At 42.5% G+C, this 25,797-nt stretch overlaps 1 protein-coding gene across 2 annotated transcripts in view; it reads left to right on the top strand.

Moving 5' to 3' along the window:
- Positions 1–25,797, top strand: part of foxp4 (forkhead box P4) — a 91,760-nt gene that overhangs the window by 7,849 nt on the left and 58,114 nt on the right. Inside the window, exon 2 of one of the 2 annotated variants that reach the window (XM_026307093.1) lies at positions 25,032–25,211. In XM_026307093.1, coding sequence (XP_026162878.1) covers positions 25,041–25,211 — 171 coding nt within the window. In that variant the 5' untranslated portion in view covers positions 25,032–25,040. Of the gene's footprint in view, positions 1–25,031; positions 25,212–25,797 lie in introns of those variants that run through there. The other variant, XM_026307094.2, reaches the window with a different exon arrangement.

The raw sequence follows: 25,797 nt of genomic DNA, 5'->3' as shown, positions 1-25,797 counted from the left end.
TGAGTCTCTTTTCTTGGTGGCACTTGGGGGTTTTTCAGGAGTGCTCATGAGTGTGTGAGCTTGCGTTTGTGTGTGTGAGTGTGTATCTCCGTGGTCTGTGGTCACCAATTGCTGTCTGACATTTGTAGAAGGATTTGTGCACCCCCCCCCCATGCACACACGTGGACACACGCACACACACACACACACACACACACCGCCCCTACCTCCTTAAATCTCTCCTCCCCTCCTCCCCGCGGCTCTCGGGGAAATAAAAGTAGCCTAATCCTGCCAGATCAAGATTGCTGTCCACCATAGCTTTACCAGCCTGTGAATTAGAGCCAGCTCTCATGTTCCTGAGGGGAGAGAAGGCAGTTTGTGTGTGTGTGTGTGTTCATGTGTGTGTGTGTGTGAGAGTGTGAGTGTGTTTGCGTTGTGGACCGTTGGCCTTTGAAGCGGTGTTAGCTGTTTGCTGGAAGAATACTGGTCAGAGGGTGAGAGGACAGGAAAGCACAGTGCTGAAAAACAAGAAGAGACGACTTGAAAAGTAGGGAAAGTGTTGTTTTTGTGAAAGGGAGTCTTTGATTTTATTATAATTAAAGTTTTTGGTACACTGTTCAAGCCAAGGTAATTATTTTCAATTATTTTAACAGTCTGCATATGATACTGTTCAAATATATACCCTTATCAGATTCTGTGTTAATTAAGAAAAGTTTTTTTTTTTGTATCGTAATTTTTCATTTTTCAAGTTCAGTACGAGTCAATTCACGTTTTAAAATAAAAAAAAACATATTTGCTTTTAACAATTAATTAAAATAATTTTTTATGGATTAAATGAGAAAAAACATTAAAATATGCTGCTGTCACATTCTCACTGTTCCACTGTATCTACAAAGACACAACAGTGTTCAAACCCAGACATTTTTCCTCCAAGCACAGACATTTTCGAAGACTTAAAATGAGTCATAAGAGAACTAAAAAGGAGTATTTTATCAGTCCTTTTTTATTTAGTTTGCACCAAACAGTTCTTTTCTCCACTGCTTTTGCATTTTGAAACACGTTTTCCTTGATTAGTGGTCATACAAATTATCAGGAAAGATGTTTGTGTGTCACCCATGACGTTGCACACATTCACACACCGCATGTGCGCCTGCAGTTGTCAGGGGTGTCTTAATTTTTGGTCCGTGTGTTGGTCAGAAAGTGTTCTCTTCCTTGTTGGAGCTCTGATAATCACTCAACACTCACTCTCTCTTTTTCTCCACCTTGCCTTTTATTCTGTTGCACTTTCTCCTGTCCATCTATTCTTTCCCTCCATCTAAACTCTCCCTTTCTCCTCCTCTCCCTGTCATGCCTGTTGTCTCTAATTATCACAGCTCTGTGTTCCCTCAGCCTTTTCATTACATCCAAGCTGTCATCACAGTTTACCTCCAACATTTACTCCCTCTCCTCAGGCCCCATTTCAATAGAAATCATTTATTCTCTATGACTAAAACGACAAGACTCAGTGCAAGGTCAGTCAGTGCCATCTCAAGAATTGCTGAGAACATTTTTTTTGTTTTGTTTAGATTTTTTAAGTGTTTTAAAATTGATAAATTCGTTATTCGCTACTAACAAAAATATTCAAGAAAGAAATGTAAAATTTTGTTTTATCGTCACATTTGTTTGACTTTTAATGCAAACAACTTCCGTACAAGAGAGGCAGGAAACTATTATTGTGGTTTACATTTACACATATTCCTAATAATTCTAATAAGTCTCTTTTCAGTTGGCTTTGTGATTGTAATGAAATTGAATGTAGTGTTACCCGAGCACACGTACTTGTGTAAAAAAAAATAATAATAATAATAATTGAGCTACACTTTGCAAAATAAGATCACGATCCTGACAAAAAAAAAAACAAATGTCAAGGAACAAAATATAGCTGTTCTTGTATTTTACAGTCAGCAAACCAGGAGAAAACACAGGAATATTTTTAGGGACTAGGGGCATTTATTACCAGGCTGAAAATCAGCCATTGAGTGGTTGGATTAGCAGACACCACAATGCCCATTTGCCCAGCGAAGGTCAGCGTTGCCGTACGCACCCTGTAGCCGTAATCGGCAACTTCTGCGGCTGCAGGTTTCTATTGTCTAAAGGTCAGCCAGGAACAGTGCATTAGCCTCGGAAAGTAGTCAGCATAAACCAGGGAGGGGACCGAGGGAGGAACGGAGGACTAAAGTACAAAAAAAAGACAGGAGGGAGGGAGAGTGGCAGTGAAACCCTGGCATGCTCTGTGTCAGGCAGGCGTACGGCTTCTAGGGGCTTTGTGAAAAGTTTGCCTGAGAAAGTTTGCTGAGGGCTGGGGTTGGTTTGAGCGGCTCCCCCAGGGGTTCGCTCAGAGAGTGAGTGGAGGGGAGTTGGGGGTGGGAAGGGAAGTGAGAAAGTGTAGAAGAGGAGGAGGATAGGGGGAGCTGAGCACAGAGAGAAACATACCGTCACAGTCGTCCGTTGTTACGGGGCGCAGGCCCTTAGTCGCTGATCTAAGACACACAACTCGTGGCTCACGCCCCCTCCTTATCCCCCCTCCTCTCCGCTCAGTCCTTTTCTCTCGCCTAGATTTTCCTCCATCCTCTTCCTTGTTGTTCAGCCTCTCTATCTCTCTCTTTCTCAGCCTTTGACAGCTCTGTGCTGTGTTTTGAGCACTGGTTATTAACATGCAGTCTGCTTTAGTGAAACAGTGGCTGGGCCTGTTTGCTGGTAATGAGGATAGGAGGGCTGTGCTGTATAGTAACTTGTTTGACCTACAGTGGCAGGGTCAAGTTCATCCCGAGGAGGTGTAATTCTCACCCCTCTGCCCAAACTCATGACAGTGGACTGGCGGTGTTGGGGGTAGCAGCCCTCTTCTTCTTCCCAAATTTGAATTTGTCATCCCCTTCTCTTCGCTCTCCTTCCCGTCCCTCGTCCCCTCTCTTCCCACAGGGTTAATTGAAGGGGAAATTGATAGTTCTGTGTGGTAATTGTGGCTTTGAGAATTCTCTGTCTCCCACAGAGAAAGACGAGGGCAGCTGTACCAAAGACAGAGTGACATATTGTAAGGGAAAGAGAGAGAGAGAGAGGAATATGGTGAGAGAGCCACATGGAAGAGCAAATACAAGTCCCTACACCTCCACTGCTGTAACCCCCGGCATGGGGGTTTGATTGGTTGATGAGGGAGTGTCTTGATTGGCTGATGAAGAGCTGCGATTTCTGGGTAGTTTTAGCAGTCGTCCTCTAATAATCATTCAATTCATTATCCAATCAGAGAAGCTCACCAAACTGCTCTGTATCCTCAATGATTCTCCTTTTAATTCTCCTTTTGAACCCCCTCCCTCCCTCTCCAATCCTCCCATACCTCCCCGAGGAGTCGGGGATGGACAGATGAGTGGAGCACGCTGTATCTGTTCGGTTCTGCTCTACTGCTCGCTGAAGTAGAGAGAGACAAACTTATATTCTACTGATGCCAGCACTGAATGGACTCTCTGCCTCCCTCCTCTCCTTCAAAAGGGGCTTTTCTTTCCCAGGGGCAGAGCTTTATAATTAGTCTTCTTCCAGAAATAGAAAACTAGTTTTCTGAGGTGAAGTCAGCCTCTGATGTGTAGTTTTTAAACATGCAAATTTGAACTGATATGGAATCAAGTGAAATCTATTATATGTATCAGGAAAATCAATTTTCACCAAATTTTACCTGCCCTATGTGTACGTATAAATATACGTGTGTAAGGGAAAAAAAAGGAAATTTTGGATTAGGAAAATTAAATGACTGAGCAAGCAGTTTTTATCCGACAGATACTTTGTTCCTAGCAGTAACAGCAGGTTTGTTTTAGCTTCTGGCTTAGTTGTTTAGTCTCAGCTCAGGCCACCCCAAGGCTGTCACCCAGGCAGTGTGGTGTGTTTTCGTGTGTTTCGTCTTTGCATTATTTAATTTTCGTCATTGTGTACTAAAATTTGTCAGTGTATTCATTTCTCATTTTGACTTTATCTCTGTAAATGGTTCTGTTTTTTTCTGCCTTGTTTTTCCCACCTCGTTTCCCCCCTTCAGCTCACCCCACTCCCCTCTGCCCCTCCCTGCTGCTCTCCTTTTCTCTTTCCCTCTTCCCCTCCCCTCTTCTTTCACTTTCTCTGTCCGTTAATGAGAATGTGTTAACGAGAAAGAAAGATCTATTGGGTATAGCACAATTTATCAGAAAGGCAGAGGTTTGGAAGAAAAAAAAGGCAGCAGGCCCTTCAAAGAAGTCCTATTCTTGTGGTTGTGAATGTTTGATGAGACAGTGAAAAGTTCCCTCTCTAACGTCATGGTGTCTGAACAGAAGAGAACAGAACCGTTCTAATCATGCCGCACAGAAAAAATGACTTCCAACCCGATTTAATTAACTGATAAGAAACGGCTTCAAATTAATTTTTCAAGGATGTTAGATTTTGATTAAGAAACTCCTAAAAGAAATAGACGAATAATCAATTTTTTAATCAACTTACTCAAATGGTAACTGGTTAATATGATAATTCTAGCAATTAGGGCAAATATTGTCGAGCAGCAGTTTCTATGCATCCTGTTAAAGGAATTATAATATCTTTACATCTAATTATCATGGTTATTTAATTTTTTTGTGTGGCTACCTCTCAATTTTAGCATTCGTTTTTTCATCTGCCATTATAGGGATAATGAAATGAGAAGTTGGAAAGTATAATAAGATGAAACTTTTATAAGGGCCAACCTGAATGGGGCTTTTCACGGACCCTGATTGGATAGATATTTAAGAACTGGGAAAGGAAAGTTGCTCAGAATGACATTATTTCTGCTGGTTTTACATGCAAAGCTAAGATGGATCTTTAGATGGATGATTCTTTTATATCGTCAGCAGATTAAAGTAGCTAATAGCTTTTGGCTTCTGTGTGTGTGTCTCCTCTCTTAGGCCCAGCCATGAATATACTCACCATTTCTAATTCACAAAGTTTCAAATATTCTATTCATTTAGAATAGAGAAAAAACTGTTAAAGCTTTGGTTGAAGGAAAGATTGGGCTGTTCACCTGCTAGTGGCCATAAAATGTGTGCGTGTGTGTGTGTTTCTGTTTCCCTAATTGGACAGGTATTGTAGCGGGGATGAAGAGGGGCCAGCTGAAGAGAGAGTGGGGCGCAGAGAAAGAGCTGGCAGGGAGTCTGAGGCTTTAGGAGAGCAGCCAAGAGACAGAGTTCTTTACTTCAAAGAAGGCTCACAGCCTGGACAAATGCTAACCCCGCTCACATACCAATGCAACACACACACTCTCCACTTTCACATACAGTGGCTCTTTTGCCTCTCATGAGATGAATATCCATCCCCTCTCACACTCCACTCTGTGCCTCTGCTGTACCCTTGCATGCTGCACACCGCCCATCAGTGGAGTTGTCCGTTCAGAGGGAAATATTGACAAAGCGTTTGGTGAGATGGAATGGCTCCTTTAATTACATGCCGCTCTTATGATGCGTGGTGTTTCTGTCTGGCTGCTGACGCACACGTGCGCACACATACACACATGCATGTGGACACTGATCAGCTGAATAGGTATTCCTGGCACAAACCCTTGTATTGAGCGTACATATTCAATTAGCAAAACTCATTAGCAAAACTTGGCATTTGTTGTTGTTTTTTTCCCCTCCTTGCTCTGAATTAATGGTTTTGATATGCTAATTAGCGGGTAATTTAATTTCAAAGGGCCTCAATTAACAGCAGCGTTGTGGACACGAGGAAGTTAAGCAGCGTAATCTAATTTGCATTAGTAACGAGCAGGGAGTAATTAGTCTCTAATTAGCCACTTCAGACAGCACTTGTGTTTACTTTCCTAATGAAGTGGAGGGCTTTTTTTTTTTTTTTTTTTTTTTTTTTTTACAAGGAAGGTTGTGTGTGTACATGTAAATGTGTTTATGAGAGAGCATGTGTGTGTCTGTGTATGTGTGGTTTACGGGCTGGGGGATGCACGCCTGTGTGTGTGTGTGTGTGTGTGTGTGTGTGTGTGTGTGTGCACGCTGTTGTTCCCTTGCACCAGAGGCAGAGTGGCATATGGCTTACAGTTTGGCTCCAGTTACACACATGGTTGCCCTCTCACATACACACAAACATGTACTCGGAGACAAACAAACATGCCACCCACATGAACACATGCGGAGGTCAGACCCTGCTGTCTTGTGCGATTGAGCATGCACAGTTCACATCACAGTTGTTTTCAATTCATTGAAACGTCTCTCTGAGCTTACTTACACACACCAGGGACTGACTGTGTGTGTGTTTGAGGGGTTTTATCTCAATGGTGCTTACCCTGGTATTATTTTTTGTGTTGCAATAGCTTGCAATATGTTCATATTTCCTTTCTTGTATACTCAGACACTTGTTAATTTTCTGCTGTAGTCTTTCCAAATGATTCTTTTTTGTGTTGTGGACAGTATAAACTGCTGTATGTGTGAGACTGATGACGTTACAGGCCATGGTTGCTGGCCAGGCTAATGCAGGGTTTATTTCTGGGAGACGGTTGCCTGTGTTGACAACGTAGCAAAACAGAAAAAGACCGACAGCTCAATAGATGGATAGATGGATAAACAGACAGCCCGTGTTTTATCCTTTATTCATTTTATTGCTATCTTCCAAATGATCTGGGAATATATCCAAAACAACAGTCAAGGAAAACAGTGAGCAAATTAAAAGCAACTTTTTCAGGGATGAGTGTTCCAATAGTTCAAAACTTTTCCATTCATAGCTGTGTCGAAAACAAGTTGAAAACAACAGGCTTCCTCCTGGGCGGCTTTTTTTTTTTTTTTTTTTTTTTTTTTGGGGAAGGGAGACAGGGTGGAAGGGTTGCAGGGGAGCAGTGTAGTGGGGCTTCAGGGGAGGGGGACAAGCAGCTGCCCTATTAGCCCAAATCTGTTGTTCGGAGGAGGTGGGAGGAGGAGGGTGGAGCAACACCACTGAATTTCCACAAAGGAAGGCACACACTTTTTTTCTATGTGTGCAAAGAAGCCTATGTACTGAGATTATGCCACAAATTAACGTACGTTTAACCCCTAACACATCATCAGGTGTAGATCTTGTCTTATTTCTACCCATAATTCAGTGCATAGGACAGAAGAGACCATGGGGACCCCATTAACTGACAGCTATTCTGATGGGAAGGTGTTTTCTAAAGACTTTTGCTTAACCTTCCCTGGGAATAATAAGAGAGGTCAAAAAGCTGGGCAACTTCCTGGTGCATAGAGCAGGGTCAGAGCACTGGTTGGCAGAAGCAGTCAGCACTCAGCAGACATGACTTGGAACACACACACAAACACACACAGACTGAACAGACTGCAACCCATAGTGTAGAACCTGGGTGATTTACACACAGCAAGAGCTGAAGCTGGAAGGAATTCAATAAATATAATGAATGACAGTGATTATGAGCCTGTTTCCAACACTGACCTCTACACATACACACAGATTTATAGGCACAAACATCCACACACACTCACAAACACTCACACATACACATCCATAAATAGGCAACTGATTTACAAATGAGCTGACCTATGTGTTGGCCTTGCTCTCAGATAGGCTCACACCCCCACCAGGATGCATAAATCACAATGGACATGCATATGCATGAGCATCTGAGGAGGTGGGATAAGTGTGTGTGTCTGCATGTGTGTGTGAGCACCAGCTAGAAGCAGTGTTTGTATCGATCATTGAGGCTTAGTTAAGTGCCTTTTATTTCACTGAGTTAAAGTTAAGGACCGTGGACATGCCTCTCTCCAGCATGTGTTGCTTTTGAATGAAGAGAAAGCAAGAAAGAAAGAAAAAGGAAGAGAAAGAACTCTTAACTGTTCTTTTTTCTTCTTTTTAGTGGCATCCAGGGATAGCACATCACATTAATGGAACTGAGATGACGTTTCACATCTCTTCTGTCTCTGGAAGAAGTGGTTTTGGTGTTGGACCTTTGCCTGTTGTGTGTGTGTGTCTGTGTGTGTGTGATGTGAGCTGCTTTAACCTCCTCTTGTTTTATGGACTTATACATGGCTCTGGATCTCACTGCTGCTAGATTAATTTACACACCACTCACATGGGCTTGCCAAAACTCCCTCTTTCTCTCTTCCTCCCTCTCTCCTTCTCTCTGAAGACAGAGCAGAAATTGCCTGGTGAGGTAAATAAATTACTTCCATCGATTGCTGTAGTTGTAGAGTGACTTTATCAGAGTTTGACTTGTCCAGATACCGATCAGTGTGTGACAGCATTTTTTATAACGTGCCACCGTGTCTTTGCGTGTGTGTCTTAGTTTACATGCAGTAGTCTGTGTGTGAGAGTGTTGGCTGCAAAAATCAATGTAAAATCTAACTGATGGGTATCTCAGCATATTAAAAGCTATTGCTAGTGCTACAATATTGTCCAAAAGCCGTGTGTATGTGTGTCTAATTGAAACCTGTCACCATGTACATATTAAAAAGCAGATGAATTAGATTCGTTATTATTATAGTGAGATCTTACAGCCCACCTTGTGGCCAGATTGGTTGTTGGGTGATTGAGTTTATCTTTAACTTGTTATCCATCACTGCTGGTCACTAACAGGAGACACAGATAGATGACTTTTTAATGCAGCTCACACTGATACCTTCTTCATGCACACCTTAACGCCCTTGCCCCAGATGTCACTTCATGGAAAGAGGTTAAGAGTTCACTAAAAAGCATCCAAGTGCTGAGGTTTTTTTGTGTGTGTATTACGGTGTGTGTGCAGCAGTACGGGACACATGCTGTTTTAATAGACGCTGTGCTGACGTTACTGCAGAGGCCAAGAAGCCACTGTTAAAAAAGAAAGCATTTGGAAAAAGAGTGAGAAAATGCCTCATCTGTTTGCATTAAACAGTGGAAGAACTGACCAGTGAAGGAGCAAATGAGCAGCAGACGGCTAAAAGATATCTGCTTCTCTGGCTGTGCCCCTCGCTCCAGCTTTCCCTCCCTCATTCACTTCCTTTCCTTTAGCCCAGATTGCTGTGATTGATCTTAAACTATATGTCTATTTTTTTTTTCTACCACAATATTTTCTGTTTTAAAATATAAAGACACTTTTACAAATTAAAAAGGAACAGTAATACAAGACCGCAGTGGAACAAAAACAGTAAGTGCACAAGCAAACAAGTATTTTTTTTAAAATTTACACTTTAACTCTATTCCTCAAGGTTTCTTCTGACTGGTCTGTTTGTCATCTACACTATCAGGTTCTTTTCTGAATCAGATGCTCCTGGTTTGAGAATTAATTAGGCAGCGTGGTGGTGTCAGGGTTGGGATTTTGGGTTTGTTCACCAGCTATTTTAGTAGCTAATTACTGAGGGGGAGAGTGTTAATTGGAATTCTCTTAGATAATGTGAACTCCTCTTCCCCTTTTCTCCCCCGCCTCCACTAGAGTTTAATAGAAAACCACAGCACTTAATAGACTCTCCTTTTCAGTCTCTTCATATTTTTTATTATTTATTTGATGTTTCTGACAGTAGCGTAGCCGATGCCTTTGGAGACGGCCGATGTTTGTGGTCATGTTGGCGCAGTGCATGTGTCGAGTACACTTTTGGTGTGAAGTGACATATAGTAATCCTCTCAGACTTCATCAGGATATTGACTAATTTCCTGTAAGTGATGAGTGTCCTGCTACCTTTCACAGTGCACAAAGTGGCAGACACACAGAGCCCAACAGTGTGTCACACAGAGAGAAATGCTTTAAGGACAGGAGTGTGTATTTTAAATAATTAAACACATCTGTAGTTCACAGAAAGGCCCTCACAAATGCATGATAGTATTCATTGCATTTACATTTTTTGAAAAATAAGTAGTAAAAAACATAATTTTGATAACACCTATTTTAAGACTTTATTTCATCTTTTTATTTATTATTTTTAAGCTCAACTTCTGTTGCGCTGATAATGAGCAAAATTGGCCTAACCTGCATTTTGACTTTGCACTTTCTCCATAGCCTGCGGTGCTAAAATGGTAATTCGCTGGTGTGTAAGTAGGGGGATAAAAACACAAAAAAGAGATTTTAATTTTAAAGAATGTTTGAAATGAAACAATAGTTGCATTTGGATGTTATAATTGGAGCAAATGGCTGACTAGATAAACAGACTTCTGTTGCTGGTGTAGGAGCACACACTTGGGGGTCTTTTCAATTCTGTGCTCTGTTTAAAAATTAAACTCCTAACCAGCATAAAGTAGAGAGGGAACACAATTAATATACATTGAGGGGAGTCTAATCAGAGATCTGTGTTTCATTGTAATTATTCCGTCATTGGAAACTGTGACAAAAACATTATTTAACATCTTTACCTCAGCTTCAGCCACTCAGAAGGGCTTGTTGCGCACTCACACAAGACCTTACAGTATTTTAATATCACTGCTTGTATATTCTAATCCTGACACCACTTGAAATATAATTCCTTCCTCTATTTTAAATCATGAATGTGAAATTGCATTAAGGCAAGAGTGTGTGGGTATAAAAGCAGAGATGTTAAATGGACATATGAATGCAGGGGTGAATCCTAACCTATTAAGTATTTTCCTTATTATTTCTGAAAGTGGAGCGTGATAATTAGTTTGGTAGAAATCCTATAGCAGTGTGGAAGTATGGGTCTCAATAGTTGATCCAAATTAATTTCTTCTGTCACCTTGAGCATACGTTCCTCTTAATAGGTTTAATTTATTTCACAGTGATTATCTTTTTTTTTTTAACTACTTGACTGTACATATTCACAGCAAAACCCACTTCAACCCTCTGCACATGTGAATATACATATACATACATCTATATATATATATATATATATATATATATATTTGTTCCTAAATATGATATAGCTGCACAACATCATTACTGCTTGGTTCCCAAGTCCGTGTGATCTGCTTTCCCAGAGGTCTCTGCTGCCGCGGCCCAGTTGTCATGTGATCCATGTGTCTGGCTAAGAGCTTGATTTTTCTCAGGAGTCACTCCAAGTCTTTTTAGCCCTAAAAGTTAACAATCATTCCTGATGTTAAATCCATCAGAAACTTCCATGTGCCACGAGGTCGCTTTAATAATCTCCCCTGTGTATGTGTGTGTGTGTGTGTGTGTACGTGTGCTGAAGTTAGGGTGAGCCATGGGAAAGCGGCATACCTGAGCAGATTAGCGTGATCTCAAGGACACTTTGTGTGGGACAACATTCAAATACTCGTTTCTTTGCTATTTTGTACTGGACAACCTGAGCCTTTCACCATCCAAAACAACACAAGTCATTATAAATGTGTATTAATTGTCAGCATACCTTGTGTGTGTGTTTGTGCGTGTGTGTGTGCGTGTGTCTATTGACCCCACCCAAAGTGTATGGTTTGTTTTTGATCTCATAGGGATCACTTTAGTTGCCCTGTGTGGTTTCAGCTTACACTGGTAAATTACACCCAATCACTGAAATTATATCCTATAGGCCATGCGTGTGTGTGTGTGCACACACGTGTGTGTGTGTGTATCTGTCTTCATTGTTGACGTCACCTCAGAGCTGTACTTGATGTCAGCTTTGATTAGGCTGAATGAAGTCCAACTGTTTTTGTGTTTTCGTCATTTAGGGGAAGTAAAATGGAAATGCAGCTGTTTTGTGTGTGCGTGTCTGTGAAAATATCTGTGTTGTGTGTGGCAGCGAGTGCGTAAGAGTGGTTGTCAGCTGGTAAGCAGTGGGGACACAGCGCAGAGCGAAGCTGATGCGCAAAGTCTCAATTTTCATTGGAGCGGCTGCAGTAAGGGAAGCTTGATGGGACAAAACTCAGATGGAGAAGCTGTAGTCTGCCAATTAGTGAACCAGATGTCAGTTATTGTTGGACTAGCATTATGGCAATAACTGCAATTGGCCCATAGTTTTGAGTATGTGTATGTAAGTGAACTAACTCCACTGTGATAGATTTTAAACAATCTTCTTTTGGGACTTAATCCTTTCTTTATTACTCTTCTGGCACCTGTAGTGTTTTCCAGAATTCTGTTCCTCTCTCTTTCTCCTTTTCTGTGTAGTTTTTCAGCATTTTGGAAATGTAAACACTTCTAAAATACATCCAGATGTTACCAGCTGTGCTCCGCCACCACAAACACAGGATAGGGAGTGTGTGTGTGTGTGTGTGTGTGTGTGTGTGCGTGCGTGTGCGTGCGTGCATGTGTGTGTGTGTGTGCGCGCGCGCTTGTGTGTGTGCGCGTGTGCCTCAAAGACTGCGTTTCCCAACTATTCAGTCTGAGACAGACAACATGATTGCCTGATTTTGTGGCATATCTCTGCTTCTCTGTCTGAGTGTGAGCAGGTTTTTAAAAATGGTGTGTGTGCGTGTGCGTGTGTGTATGTGTGTGTGTGTGTGTGTGTGTGTGTGCTGAATAAGACTATTGTAATTGTTAAAAGCTGCTGCAGGCCAACATTGGCTCAATTAAAGGTGCTATTAAATGCAGAAAAGTCAGAACCGATGCAGTGTGACAGAGACAGCGATTTTTGTAAAAACAATGACCTTATGTTTGCCCCATTATTTCTCAGGTGTGATTGTGAGGCGAATGGTGTTAATGTTTGTTTACACGATGCCCTTTATTAAATGTATATGCACATTTGTTTTCATGCCTCATCGGGACTTTGCATTGACTTACATTCATTTCCTAGAGAACCTAACCTAACCTTGAGCCAAGTTGGCACCCTACAAGTCAAAGATTTACATGAGCTTTACACGAGTCCCCACATTGTGAGTGTGTAAACAGGTTTTGGTCCCCATAATGTGATTAATATGGGGCACACACACCCATGTTGGGCAGAGTTTTAATTACCAGAGGTCCTTACCTTCCAGAATGAGATTATTACCTGTGTTATTCCCTTTTTTACTCTCACATGCGCTCCCATACACACACTCTTCAACAACAGGTGAGCACATTTAAATGTCAGCCTCATGCTGTTTCAAATGTATCAGCATATTACACGTATGTATGTGTGTGTGTGTATTTGTTTATGCACCAGTGCCATGCTGAAACCTCACTCCTTGGGGAGTAATTACAGAGGAGGTTTTCTGACCATTTTCTCTAATTAGTGTGAATATGGAGAGAAATTGTGGAACCTTGGTTAGCATGAGCACACACACATAGTCTGAGGCTGTGGTGCAGGAGTCCATGCATGTGTGCAGGACTGAGGCTGATGCCATGGCTTTAGTCTGGAGGTACGTGGTGAACTTCTTTTGCCATAAATCTATTTCAGCCCTTGCATCTCTGTATACATAATGTGTGTTTGTGTGTGTTTCTCCCATTCAACAGCATCTGGCCTGAGCCTCCCTCAGTCCTTCAATTCAAACTGCAGGTTGTTTGTTTGGGTTTGCCCTTACAAACACACTATTAGGCCTGCCCTCTGCATTGAGGTCTATTTCTGGCTCTGGCCTCAGTTTAGCTCAGGCCTGCTGCCTGGCTCACTGGAGGTCTCTGCCGGCAAACCTCACTTCTACCAGAACCAAGGAAGATCCGAACCACAGCGCACCGCCCAGCCACCACAATGAAACTCTACTCTTTACTTCAGCTAGGCTCGCTCCACAGCCATATGTCAGCTGGAGGGTTTTAGCGTGTGTGTGTGTGTGTGTGTGTGTGTGTGTGTGTGTGTGTGTGTGTGTGTGTCCCATAGCACATCTTTTCTGTTTGATAATCAGCCCGTTATGATGCAACAAGTCCACCTTTTCCGCAAACAAACAGGTTTGGACAAGACAAAAGGCCTGAGTCTTTGTGACTCACTCTCGATGAAAAAGGATTTGGGAGTGAAAGATGAAAAGGGAAGAAAAGGAAGTGAGAGTGAGGGGCATCAGGGAGAAAAAGAAAACAACAAAGGTGGTTAGGACAAAAGCAGTATTGTATCATTCAAATGACTTGTGAGTTAAAAGCCTTAAAAGTCCTCCCCAGAGCAGGGTCATAAAGCCCAGAGACAGGATCGGCAGCCAAGACCAGAGCCAGACAGGCCTGGCAGTCGAGCCCAGAGAGCTTCCAGTAACAGGAGATGTAAAAATCAATTTGCCGTGAATAAGGTAAACAATCGGAAATGACAAATATGCAGGTTCTTTCCATTGCTCTTTTTTTCATCTCTTGCTATTTTCACTGTTATTAAAGAAGACAAATGCAGGGGTGAGGAGAATGACCCGTTAGGAGTCATGTGGTGAGCGATCCCAGCAGCATTCAGGGGGAGAGTGAGAGAGACATTTTTTTCTGTTTTCAGTACCTGAAGCACTCAAGCTGGACTTTTAAAGTCAGGGGTCGAAACACATAAACTACACGTTTGTATGGATATTACGAACACATGAGAACCACTGTCTTGTCCTCATGTATGCAGGGAAAGTGGGATGACAGACAAGGGGGTGGGTTGGGGGGGACAGGGGTGTAAATCCTTGGGGGCCTGTTTGGTGGTTAGGCACCCTTGGGGGCCTCAGCAGAGACCTCCATTAGTGGAACGATCCGAGCCTGGGGGAGCCTGTACGGTGGCGGGCCCTCGAGGCAGGGGACAGTCTGTTTAGCAGTGGTTTGACTGCATTGCTCATAAGATTGATCCAGTGTAGAGCTGCATCTGTAGGAAAGCTCTTTGCTGCTGAATAGGCCAAGCAGCAGTGTATTGATAAGACAAAATGGACCAGTGGAGAGCTCTGCACCCTGTTGGTCATTTGGTTAAGGCAGACAGATCCTGTTCAATATGCTAACTCTACAGCTGCCTTATGACACGTTAAATCCGTCTGTGTATGTCTCTGCATGTGCACATCTATACGCGCATGTGTGTGCAACAATTTGTGTCTTGCAGACTGTAATCCTCTTTGCTTTCCCCACTTGTCCTTCTCAGATGAGCAGATCTGCTGTGACTGGCTGGGAAAAAAAAAATGAAAGGGGGAAAAAGAACAAGTGAGAAAACAAACATGTTTCCCAGGCCCCAATTAGCCCACTTTTATTGCCCGTAGATATGCTCTCCCACCCTCCTCTCCCCCTCCCAAATCTCTCTGAAGTCTGCTTACACAAAATGCTTCACATCATTGAGAGTGCTTAAACATCAGCAGCGAAAAAAGATGGTCAGGGGACCCAGTGACGGGAGAGGGAGGCAGTGATTTAGAATAAAACACATTGATGGGCACGCTGTTAAATACACGTGTATGTTTGTCAGAGTTCTGCTTCTGTTTTCTTGGATCTGTGTGTGCGCGGTGTGGGATATATGTCTTTTGCGGCTGCTATGTTTGTACAACATCAGTCACTGAATGCTCGCAAACAAAACAGTTTGAGCCCTCCACGCAGAAGCCATCAATTCTTAATGAGATAATGACATGTTAACATGCTCGCAGCAGCAGCTCTGTTTACAGATGGAGACAAACCACAAACAAGACACAGACATTCCGAACACTTTAGTCTTCCTTTCCTATCTGCGTCTCTAGCTAAGGCTTTGTGCATCAGCCAAAACTTAGCAAGAATAACAGGTGGGGAACATCTTGATGATGGTGTGTGTGTGTGTGTGAAACGTGTGTCTGTCTGATAGATACACACTCACATACGCAGTAATGAGTCAGGCGCTATAATGTGGCTGCAGACCAGATTCTCTAATAAGAGAAGAATGTCGTCCATGGCATCCAGAGTTTTCCACTGGAATCACACATTCATCCAGCCTGTTTCCTGCCCTGGGGTCTTCCTCTCGGCATGAACAGACGAGGAGAGGGAACCCTCTGTCTCTCTCTAGTTCTCCCCACTCATCCCATTGTGCCCGTCCCCCTCCCTCGCCACATCCTTTTTTCTCTTTTTTTTTTTATCACTTTTTCCTTCCCATCCATCACTTAGGTCCAGTTTAATGCTGGCTTTTGGAGCTCTGTTTTTTTCATCCTCTCTTCTGGGTTGTGCTAGGCTGGTTCTAGAGTGACACAAGCACATGACTCACAAGTGAGTCAGACCAATTCAGCCTTATTGCTGAGGAAATGGGGTGGATTAGGAGGAGAGGTGTCTTTCTCGGACTGGTACAGTAAAAACACACACACACACACACACACACACACACACACACACGTATGCACACGTACCGCTGAGTAAAAAATTTAAAAAACAGCCTGTAGTTCACTGAGTCTTCAAATTAATGGAACTCTTAGTCTAGCTGTGGAGCAACTTTAAACAAACCAAGACAGAAGTTTAAAAATTCACATTCAAATACTTTAACCTTGAAATCTCCCCTTGCCAAGGCGCCAGCTCCCTCTTTTTTTCATCTGTTAAATGTTTGAGTGTTTGATAGTTTGAGGTCTATAGCAGAACCCGCCCGGGAATTAATGTCATTCATATGCCCTGCGGAAATTACTTTTGAAATGCATATAATCTAAAACATGCAAATGAGGCTGACTTTGTGCACCCTGTTTAATATGAATTATCATTTTCTGAATACCTATTATTACTGCGTACATTTCTCCAATTATATTGTTCTTTTTTGTCACTTTTGCATACGGACGCACACATACACATCAGTAACACCAGAAACACGTGCATGCACATGCTTGGTCACATTTATATGTGGGCCGGCACACAAACACGCACACGCACGCACACACACACACACACACACGCACGCACGCACGCACGCACGCACGCACGCACACATACAGCAGAATGTCTTTGTGATGGGTGTATTTTAATGAGGAGTAATAAGGATGGTAATGACCCAGTCCACTTCTCTCTCTCTCTTTCTCTTTGTCACACTTTTCCTTCCTCCCTCTATTTCTCTGCCTCCCTTGCCCACTGCCTGGCACACAGCTTCTAGTTTACATGAAGCCAGTGGGAAGAGTAAAAGGCATCTCATTTAATAGAAAAAAATGTGGCAGCGTTTTGCAGATGCTGCAGAAATTTACCAGTCAGAAAGTCCTTAAACAGCAAATGAAAATAACAAGGCAGGAAATACAAGTGTTGCTCATCCAATTTTCATTAACTGAGTGAAATATTTATGCTTTTTGAAAGCGAACAGTGCATGTTTAGTTTGTCTCTTCCTTTTCTATTTTTGGTGATAGAGCACTGTTATTAATGTCCTTGTCCATGAGGCAGACATTTTCTCTTTTTGCTCTTTTCTCCTAAATTGAAATGAAGGCATCCCTTTTTCAAACGAATTACTCTATTAATTTATTTATACTGCACCATAAATTATTCTATTAATATTAGCATGTTCCAAATTAGTATGGCTTCTCTCAATGTTCCTTCTACTTCTATTAATTAGCCTGCTTGTCAGTATAACAAAGATTTTTCTTTCTCTGATAAATTATAAAGGAGACATTTTTCAATACAATGAGAACCGCCGGAGAAACTATTAATATTTTAGTTGTGGCCTGTAAGACAGAAGTAGGGAGAAAAGATCAAGAAGAACAGAAAACTAACAATTACAGGGAATACATTATAGACTGTCATTGCTGTTCAATAGTGTTGATTTTTATTTTGCTTTATTGAAAAGGAAAAAAAAAAGTGTGTGTGTGTGTGTGTTTGTGCACCAATACTGAATGCTGAGAGACACCATCTTGTTTTAGCACTTTTGGAGAGAATGTGAATTAATCACCTCTGTAGCAGCTTGGACTAAGTTCAAAAGTACTAAAATTCAATTAATTTGAAAAGTGGACATGCTATCATTTTCTCTGGATGTCTCCTTTAAAGTCTGGCCTGTTTTTACTATGGACTTATTCAATTATATTTGATTAAACTCACTCTGATCCAATCTATTAATTAACTTGGAAATGCAAAGTGCCGACTTGAAAGCAGATGTATGAAATTATATTATGTCCACTTTGATATTTATTTATTTATATTTTTACTATTTCTACGCTACTGTTTTGAAATCCATTGTAACCGTGTACTATTGTAAGTCGTTGTTGCTCGTTTTCAAGTAATATTAAATCTCTTCACTTATTATTATATTCGCTATCTTTCCTGTAAAGCACATTTTGATCAGGAATGAAATTAGGTCTCACCTTAAGGAAACTACAACCAATTTGGCTCTTGGGAAAATATGTCTTCCTTCGCAATGTGGCCTTTTTCACGCAGTAGAATCTAAATTGTCCCATATAATTAAAGTTAGGAAGTTAGAAATGATTCATTTGAAGAGTAGAATACCAGTGTCAGTAATGGAGCAATTTCTTGTTTGAAATGCAGTGTGTCCTAAATATGAATTGAAGGATAGGTCATGTTTTCATATGGATAATAGGAGTGAGCATTTATGTATTCTTGACAGGTCACACACATACACAGATGCGTTTGTCCTGTGAGACTTGAGAAGACTCAAATGCTAAAGACTGAAAATGTGCACATATATGAAGTCATCATGTTAACCTGTTTTTTTGGTACATGGTGGACTGAGGGTCAAACAGATCAAATTCACTGCACACCATCTGCACATCACATCTGTCACATAAATACTTAAATTAAATCTCAGTGTGCTTTAGTCTCAATTTACTCATCTGTTTCACCTTCATGTCATTTCTCCATTTCCCCATGATGCCTTTTCATGCTTCTGTCAAAATTTCTCTTCTTTCTCTCTCTCTCCCTCTCGTTGTCCCTCCTCCTCCCTCTCCCTCCCTCCCCCTCACAGTGAAGGTCATTCTAATAAAGAGCTCTCGTAGGACAGAGCTGCTAATTGCTCCGCAGCGCTCTAGCAGGTTTGAGATCCAAATAAAGGCACATCGCCTTTTTCCAAGCTCCTCGCCTCCTTGCTCCCCATTCCACCACCTCTCCTCTTCACCTCTGTCCCACCATGTTAAATACAATGTGAGTATTAGCCACTTGGACTGTCATAGCCTGACCTCCGCCTCCATTACCTCTCAGGACAGAGGGCTAAAAGATGAAGGGAAAAGCTGGGATTTTTCATCCTCATGATCATAGGATGATTTCCGACTGGCGACGTGAATGCGTACATGTACACGCACGAGCTTTACCTCTTTAGGAATGTACAACCCGTGATTTTTAGGATCAGATAAATGAGGTGTGCATGAAGTCCGCTCCTTCTACAAATATTTGTGTGTGCGTTGTCTGTCTGTATGTGTGCGTATCTTTATCTGTCTTCAGTATTCCGAACAGACATCAGCCTGCAAGCTGGTAAATCACTTATTTCACTCTAAGAGAAGGGCTGAGGTGAAGGCAGGAGTGTATGTTTGCCCCGGTCATACACACATAGGGAGCGACCTCATCGGTGCGGAATGTGCGCTGTGTTTACCTATGGCTCCAGAACCCACCTGACCAAGGGAGGCTAATCTTTATGGGCTCTGTAAACAGGGACTTTGTCTTCAGAGGACTGCAGGCAGACAAGCAGGCCCACAATTCGCACACACATGTGCACGCAAACATACTGTACATGCCAGAGGGGAGGAGGGGGGTAAAAGGTTGCATACTGTACAGTCAGTATGCAGTGCAGATGTACCTGCACACATGAAAAGTCACTTAAACACTCAGACAAACTAAATGCCATATGGCAGACAGTCCTGCAGAGGTAGAGAAGAACTCTCCGTGTACGTGAAGCAGGGAATTTTGCCCTCTGACCTCTTCATCTCTTCACTCCCTAAAAACAGCATTGTCTTCTTCATTAGCCAGCTACACAGAACACTGGAAGTCCAGAATATAGGCCTGTGGTGCTAGCCTTTCTCTCTGAGCTAATGATGCTCTTTGAAGCCAGCCATCCAGTAGTAGATATTGGCCCACATCAGACTATCTGTCTGTGGGATAATGGAGTTCACCTGTTAGCACTGGAGCAGGGCCAGGACAGCCGCAGACATCTAGCATTAGCCCTGTGCTGGTAGCCAACCTGTTAGCGCTGGCTGGCAGCCAGAGTAGCCTGTAGAAGAGCTGTTAGCTGCTAGTGTTAGCTCTGTGTGGAAGACTACCTGGCCTCTCTGATCTGGTATCCTTCTGCAAATCTGGCTAACATGTAGGAACGACCAGCTGCTGAGGAAAAAAAAAAAACAAACCAGGATATGGAAGTGATGGAAAAAGAATTTGTGCAATATGTTTTATGTGTGTTCTTGCCTCTGTGTGTGTGTGTGTGTGTGTGTGTGTGTTGTCTCTTGCTTTCCTCTGACCTCATTCTTTTTTTATTGGAGCTAATACACGTCAGCTCAGAAATGCCACGCAGATATCCCTCCTATCCCTTTTCCTCTCCGTCCCCCTCCTGTCATCAGAGAATCAGAGAAGATTGAAAAACATCTGAAACACAGGGACATACCAAGTCGGGTATAGATGTTAGAGATACATTTTTGCGTTTTAAAACCAGATCCTCTTTAAATGCATTTATGTTTAACAGAAAGAGCCCAAACACTGATGCATCAATATGAAATTAAATGCATCTTGGAAATTCACAGACAAAGTGTTGCTATCTGACGTCTTTAGGGGGGTGTCAATTAGCAAAATGAAAAAGTGAGAAAAATAGTGGGAAACACTTTAGTAACAGCTGGACTGCACTGATGGATCAGTGTGGATTTGCTCAAAAATGCATCAACACGCTCTCTGACAGTAATTTATTTAATTGCTTGTAGGGTGACGCTGTTCTTACCAACGTGTCTTGACATGCATAAGTTAGCATCGTTAGTTAAATAGTTAAAATATCTGTTTGCATGGAAAGATATAGAGGAAGGTGCAGTGCTGAGGTGGAAAGTGATACTTTGTTTATAGAAGAATACCTTGTCTCTCCATGTCACTGCTGCAGGATCGTCACTGCAACATTAATAATACTACCAGTGTTTACCCACTTCCTTATTCTTTTGTAAACACACCGTGTACCAAACTTATAGATTTTTTTTTTATTGCATCTGATTGTGTTCGTGGTTGCTATACCTCTGTGATTCATGGAGACAGAAGAGCCCAGACGTGATAGTTGGGTTTGTTCTGGGGTTTGGGGTTAAAGCAGATTCCCTCCAGCCTAGTGTCACAGTTTATTTAGTGGAGGAGTCTGCCAGCTTGCATGGTAAGAGTTTGAAAATATGGGTGTGTAAGTGTTGACTAAATTCTGATCTCTGTGTACGTGAGTGTTCATGTCCTTGTCAAAGCAGAGAAATAAAAGAGCTAAGACTTAAAGACAAATCCTGGAGCTGCTGCTCTGGCAGTAAATAGGACACAATGTGGACACAATGACAGCAACTAGGGTAATTTTTCCATGTGTGTTTTTTAGTTCATACTGTCAACCATAATGAAATAAAGCACCTCTGGGTGTAAAAGGTAGACTAAATATTTTATGAATCCACACAGCCACTCATTGTCAACAGAGGCTTCTCCGAATTCTGTTTCCTGATTACAAAACAGGTTTGAGCTCCAGTTCCTCAGATTTCTGACTTCTGTCTCTCTCGCTCACAAATATTGATTGAACTATCAAAGTGTATAGAAATAACCTATGTGGATTCTATTTTAGGGTGAAATCTTTAATGTTTCTAAAGTTGAACCTGCCACTAGTTACCAGGCATAACCAGAGGGAGAAAGACAGCATGCAGAGAGTAGGAGAAAGACAGATAATTCAAGAGCCAGATGAAAGTAGATAGATGATGGAGTGTAGATACAATTTCTTTCTTTTACCACTTCACTCTCCCTCCTCCTCTCACTCTCCATCCCACCCCTATTCCCTTAGTTCTTTGCCTAATAAGCAGCGTTCCTGCGAGCTGATGCAAGGCGGAGGAAACAGAACAGGCGTTCTGGGACTGCTGGAAATATTCCCACATGAGACATAACATGATAAAGACTTATTATCTCACTAAGCTGCTGTAAACACAGATGCACACATAAATACACACTGTACACAACTCCCTCCCCTCCCTCGCTCACAAACACATTCAGAGAAAGTAAAACTGGTCTGGCTTTACAGGCCTGACAAGCAGTGACCAGGAGGAATCTGACAGAGTCAATCCCTCCAACAATGCCTGAGAGTCTGCTGCGGTGAGCCTGCTCACTGGGCATTTGGCTCGGCTTGTTTGAACTCCACACACTCAGATCAGTGGGAAGGAACAGAGGGAGAGTTGAGTTCTGATTATTATTAGTGCTAAATTTTTCGGGAACATCTGCACAAGCTACGTGTCGAAACAGGACTCATCGCAGCTCCTCTCCACTCATCAATCACAGCAGACACACACATAAACACAGGCACCTAGCATTTGCTGAGCTTATCCAATATAGTACAAAGGCATGTGTCAGCCTCTTAAACAAACACATACACACACATATGCCAGAGTCATCAGAAACATGTTGAATCCCATTTTCTTTCTTCTGTTCTCCATCCCAATTAAAAGGCAAAGGAGGCCTTTTATTTCCCTCTCCTCCAAACACATTCTTTATCTCTCTGATCTGTGCTCCTCCCTCCCTCGCCCGGTCCCCTCAGGGTAGTGGGAATGTCTCTCCCCACACACTCTCAGGTCAGGGGTTCAGCTGAAGGGGGTCTGAGCATGTAGAGAAATCGAGAGAGGGAGAAAGAAGCTCTCAGGAAGAGTTGAGTAGCGGGTTGAGGCAGGCCTCTGCACGGGCAACTCCTCATCGCTGCCAGAAACACTTAAACTTAAAGCATTGTGTGTGTGTATGTGTGTATCATATCCCTAATCAGAGACTTCAGGGTAGATTTATGCCCCTGCCTTTTTCCCGACCTCCATTACACCAGCTTATATACACCCATTACAGGATATGACAGAGTACACACCCTTTAGAGGAGCATACCACGCTGCCTGTGTGTGAAAGAGAGGGCATAAGCTCACATCTTTACACACTCCCCACTTTCCCATTAGGTCCTTGTCCACCTGCGAGCTCTATCTCTCTGTCTGTCTCTATCTCACTCATTGCTAATAAGGTCAATGAGGAAGAGTAAGAAGCAGATGGGCGTACAGTACATTACCACACAGCGCAGTATAGCGTGGGCTCAATAGCAGGTCGGTGATTCATGCTTAGTGAGACGTGTGATGATGTGAGGAGTTTCTACTGCAGTGCAAAGTCAGTGGACTGTGCGGTGGGATCTGTTGATCACTCAGCACTATGCCTTGCTTCATAATATTACCTCAGGGAGCAGTTTGACCTAGCAGGGGTCTGGATGAAGGCAGAAGAAGAGGGAAGGAGGGAGAGTGAAGAAGGGAGAGAGAGCTGAGAAGAGGAGTGAGGTTGGAGATTAAGTGACTAGCTTTAAATGTCACAATAACGCTCTGCTTCTTAGTCTTAAGTTCACAGGCGGATGGGTGCCAGGAGGGAGACCGTGGAGAGTCAATGGGGAGGAAAAATACTGCAGTGTGATTTGTGGCTTTCAAATGATACTGCTTGTTAGGGAGAAGTCATGAACTGGTGAAATCTCTCTGTAAGCACCACAAAGGTTTAGTTCGCCCAAATAATAAAAGTTCTTTAGGTGCACTTAGTGCCTGATCTTAGAGCTTTTTAACATGTCACAAAATCTTCTTAATATGATGGAGTTGCTCTATTGTCAGAAATGTACTTATAAGGCCCTCTCACTAACTTTGGTAAACATGTCTCTCTCAAAAAAAAAAAAAAAAAAAAACTATTTTCTCATTTACCCTCAGTGGCATCAAGCTGTACAGCTTTTTTGTTTTATTTGCGTAGGCCTTGAGAAATCCATCTCTGAAACTTGCTATGACGCTGTTCCACAAACAATGACAGTGAAAGGAATTTTGTTTGTGCTGCACAAAGCTTTGAAAAATGACATTTTAGAAATTCTACAGTAGAATTTCTACAGAAAAGAAGGTGCACGTTTCTTAGGATAATCCACGGACCTTACTGATTTCCAAAAACAGACATTTTTTTGTAAAAAGGCAAATAGCTGTAGATTTTTTAAATCTGTGTGTGTTTTTTTGTTGTTTTTTTTTTTAATGCATTGAATAGTAGAAACAAAATCTGTGCCATACTGAGGCATCAACAGAGAATTCATTACCAGGTATCTTGAAACCTTGGAAAATAAAACTATACCATATGTATGAAAAAAAATACGTTTCAGGTCCCTGTCCCCCTGCAAGCATCTGGCAGAATTCCATTAACACTGCCACCAGTGCTCAAACTCACCCTCACCTGCTGTCACAGTCTCACACACACACAGACACACAAAGGTTCACCTGCTCTTGCTTCAGAGGAAAAGAAAGTTAGATTCTCTCATGAAATACCTTTTATTGTTTCCCCAGAAGGCATGGGTTGTACTGCTCTGAAAAACACACATACACACAGTCACACACACACGACGGGTGGAATGCCTCGATGGCGTTTTGTGTACCCACTCCGGGTTGCTGAAATAAAAGCAGTAGAACTTTCCCCTTTAAAAGTATGTGCTTGTGTGTGTTAATTTCTAAAACTGGATGAGGCAGAAAGACGAGATTGAGCTTGTCATTAGGAGTTCACAGTCTGCGTGCTTGTATGAAGGTTTGTTTTGTTTTGTATTAGCTGCCTTGTGTGTGTTCTGAGAGTCTATGTGTGTGTCTCTGTGTCTCGTCTCTCCCACGCTCAGGCTCCTAACGATGGCAAATGTGCCTGTGTGTTTGCGAGGCGTTGTTTCTCAAAAACAACAACACATCCAGGAACGGCTCGTTTTGTCGGGTTTTGTGGAAGGAACACGCTCTAATTAGAGAGGCCCTATGAAGGTGCATCAAACAGCTCTCTCTCAAAGACCAACCTGCACAGCGTACACTGCCACCTCTGATTATTGGAGAAATGTGTGTTGTATTTAACTATATAGCAGAGTATTAAAGGCCTTGTCAGTTCAGATTTGCTGCACATCTGATCCTAATCCATGCATATGCTCCCAGACACACATTTACATGCAGACAAAAAAGCATCTGCTTCAGGTGTTGCTTTGTGGCCATTTGGGCATGTTTGTGTCTGGGTGGTTCATGACCAAAAGCTCTTTTGACAAAGTACATGTGCATGCACGCACAGAAGCACACACAATTCACTTCTCTATCTCAGCGTGTGTTTACTTTAGTCTCCTGCCTTGTTTGTTCACGCAGACAGGAGCAGGCTTTCTGCTCTAAACTACCCAGGTCACTTTTATTCAATCTGTCCTGTCTTGCCCCCTCCACCTCTCCTCCCACCTCTCCGCTCTTAGGTGCCAGTGATGATGGTGGAATCAGCCTCTGAGACCATTCGAACAACGCCGTCCAACCAGAACGGAGTCAGCAGCCTCAGCAGCCAATCAGATGGAGGGGGCGGTAGAGAGGGCGGGTCAAACGGAGACGCCAACGGAGAGATCAGCCCAGTGGACTTACTGCACCTGCAACAGCAACAGGTGGGCGTGTGTTGCTTGGGCACATCATGGAAGCATTTGACATTTTGTTGACATACACTGTATCTACTGGTATCTGTGCTTGTGGGACTTGTTTTGCAACAGTTTTCAGTTAGTGCAGCTCATGTACATACAGTATGGACAGTACATTGTCTAGGAGAGCATGTACACATCAGGCTGTTACGTAATGTGCAGCAAGTAGTTAGCTGGACACTGGTAATTGTCAGCCTTGCATGTATGAACAGAAAAGGCTCTGACAGGTTGGCTCATTGGTGCTTTAATTATCCACTGTTCATAATGTGCCAATTAATTCCCCTGGGACAAAGTGCACCATACTAATTCATACACATGGGGTTCCTACTGATATTTTACTACACATTACTGGCTGAGGAAAAAAAAATGACTTTAGTTTATAGGACTACCTTGGTGAGAGAAGCAAGTTTTTCATGGTGTGTAGGTCAGAAATACACTCTGCCATGCAGACACATGCTCCCTATAGGAATCAGATGTTTAAGGAGTATGTGTGTCACAGTTACGGGAGAGACGTCTTTTTAATTTTCTCATTGATCCATGAAGTTGTTTGTGTGTC

The sequence above is a fragment of the Mastacembelus armatus genome, chromosome 5 (genome assembly GCF_900324485.2).
Source record: "Mastacembelus armatus chromosome 5, fMasArm1.2, whole genome shotgun sequence".
NCBI classification, from domain to species: domain Eukaryota; kingdom Metazoa; phylum Chordata; class Actinopteri; order Synbranchiformes; family Mastacembelidae; genus Mastacembelus; species Mastacembelus armatus.
The sequence above is the reverse complement of the archived record's forward strand: the minus strand, read 5'-3'. Positions and strand labels throughout refer to the sequence as shown.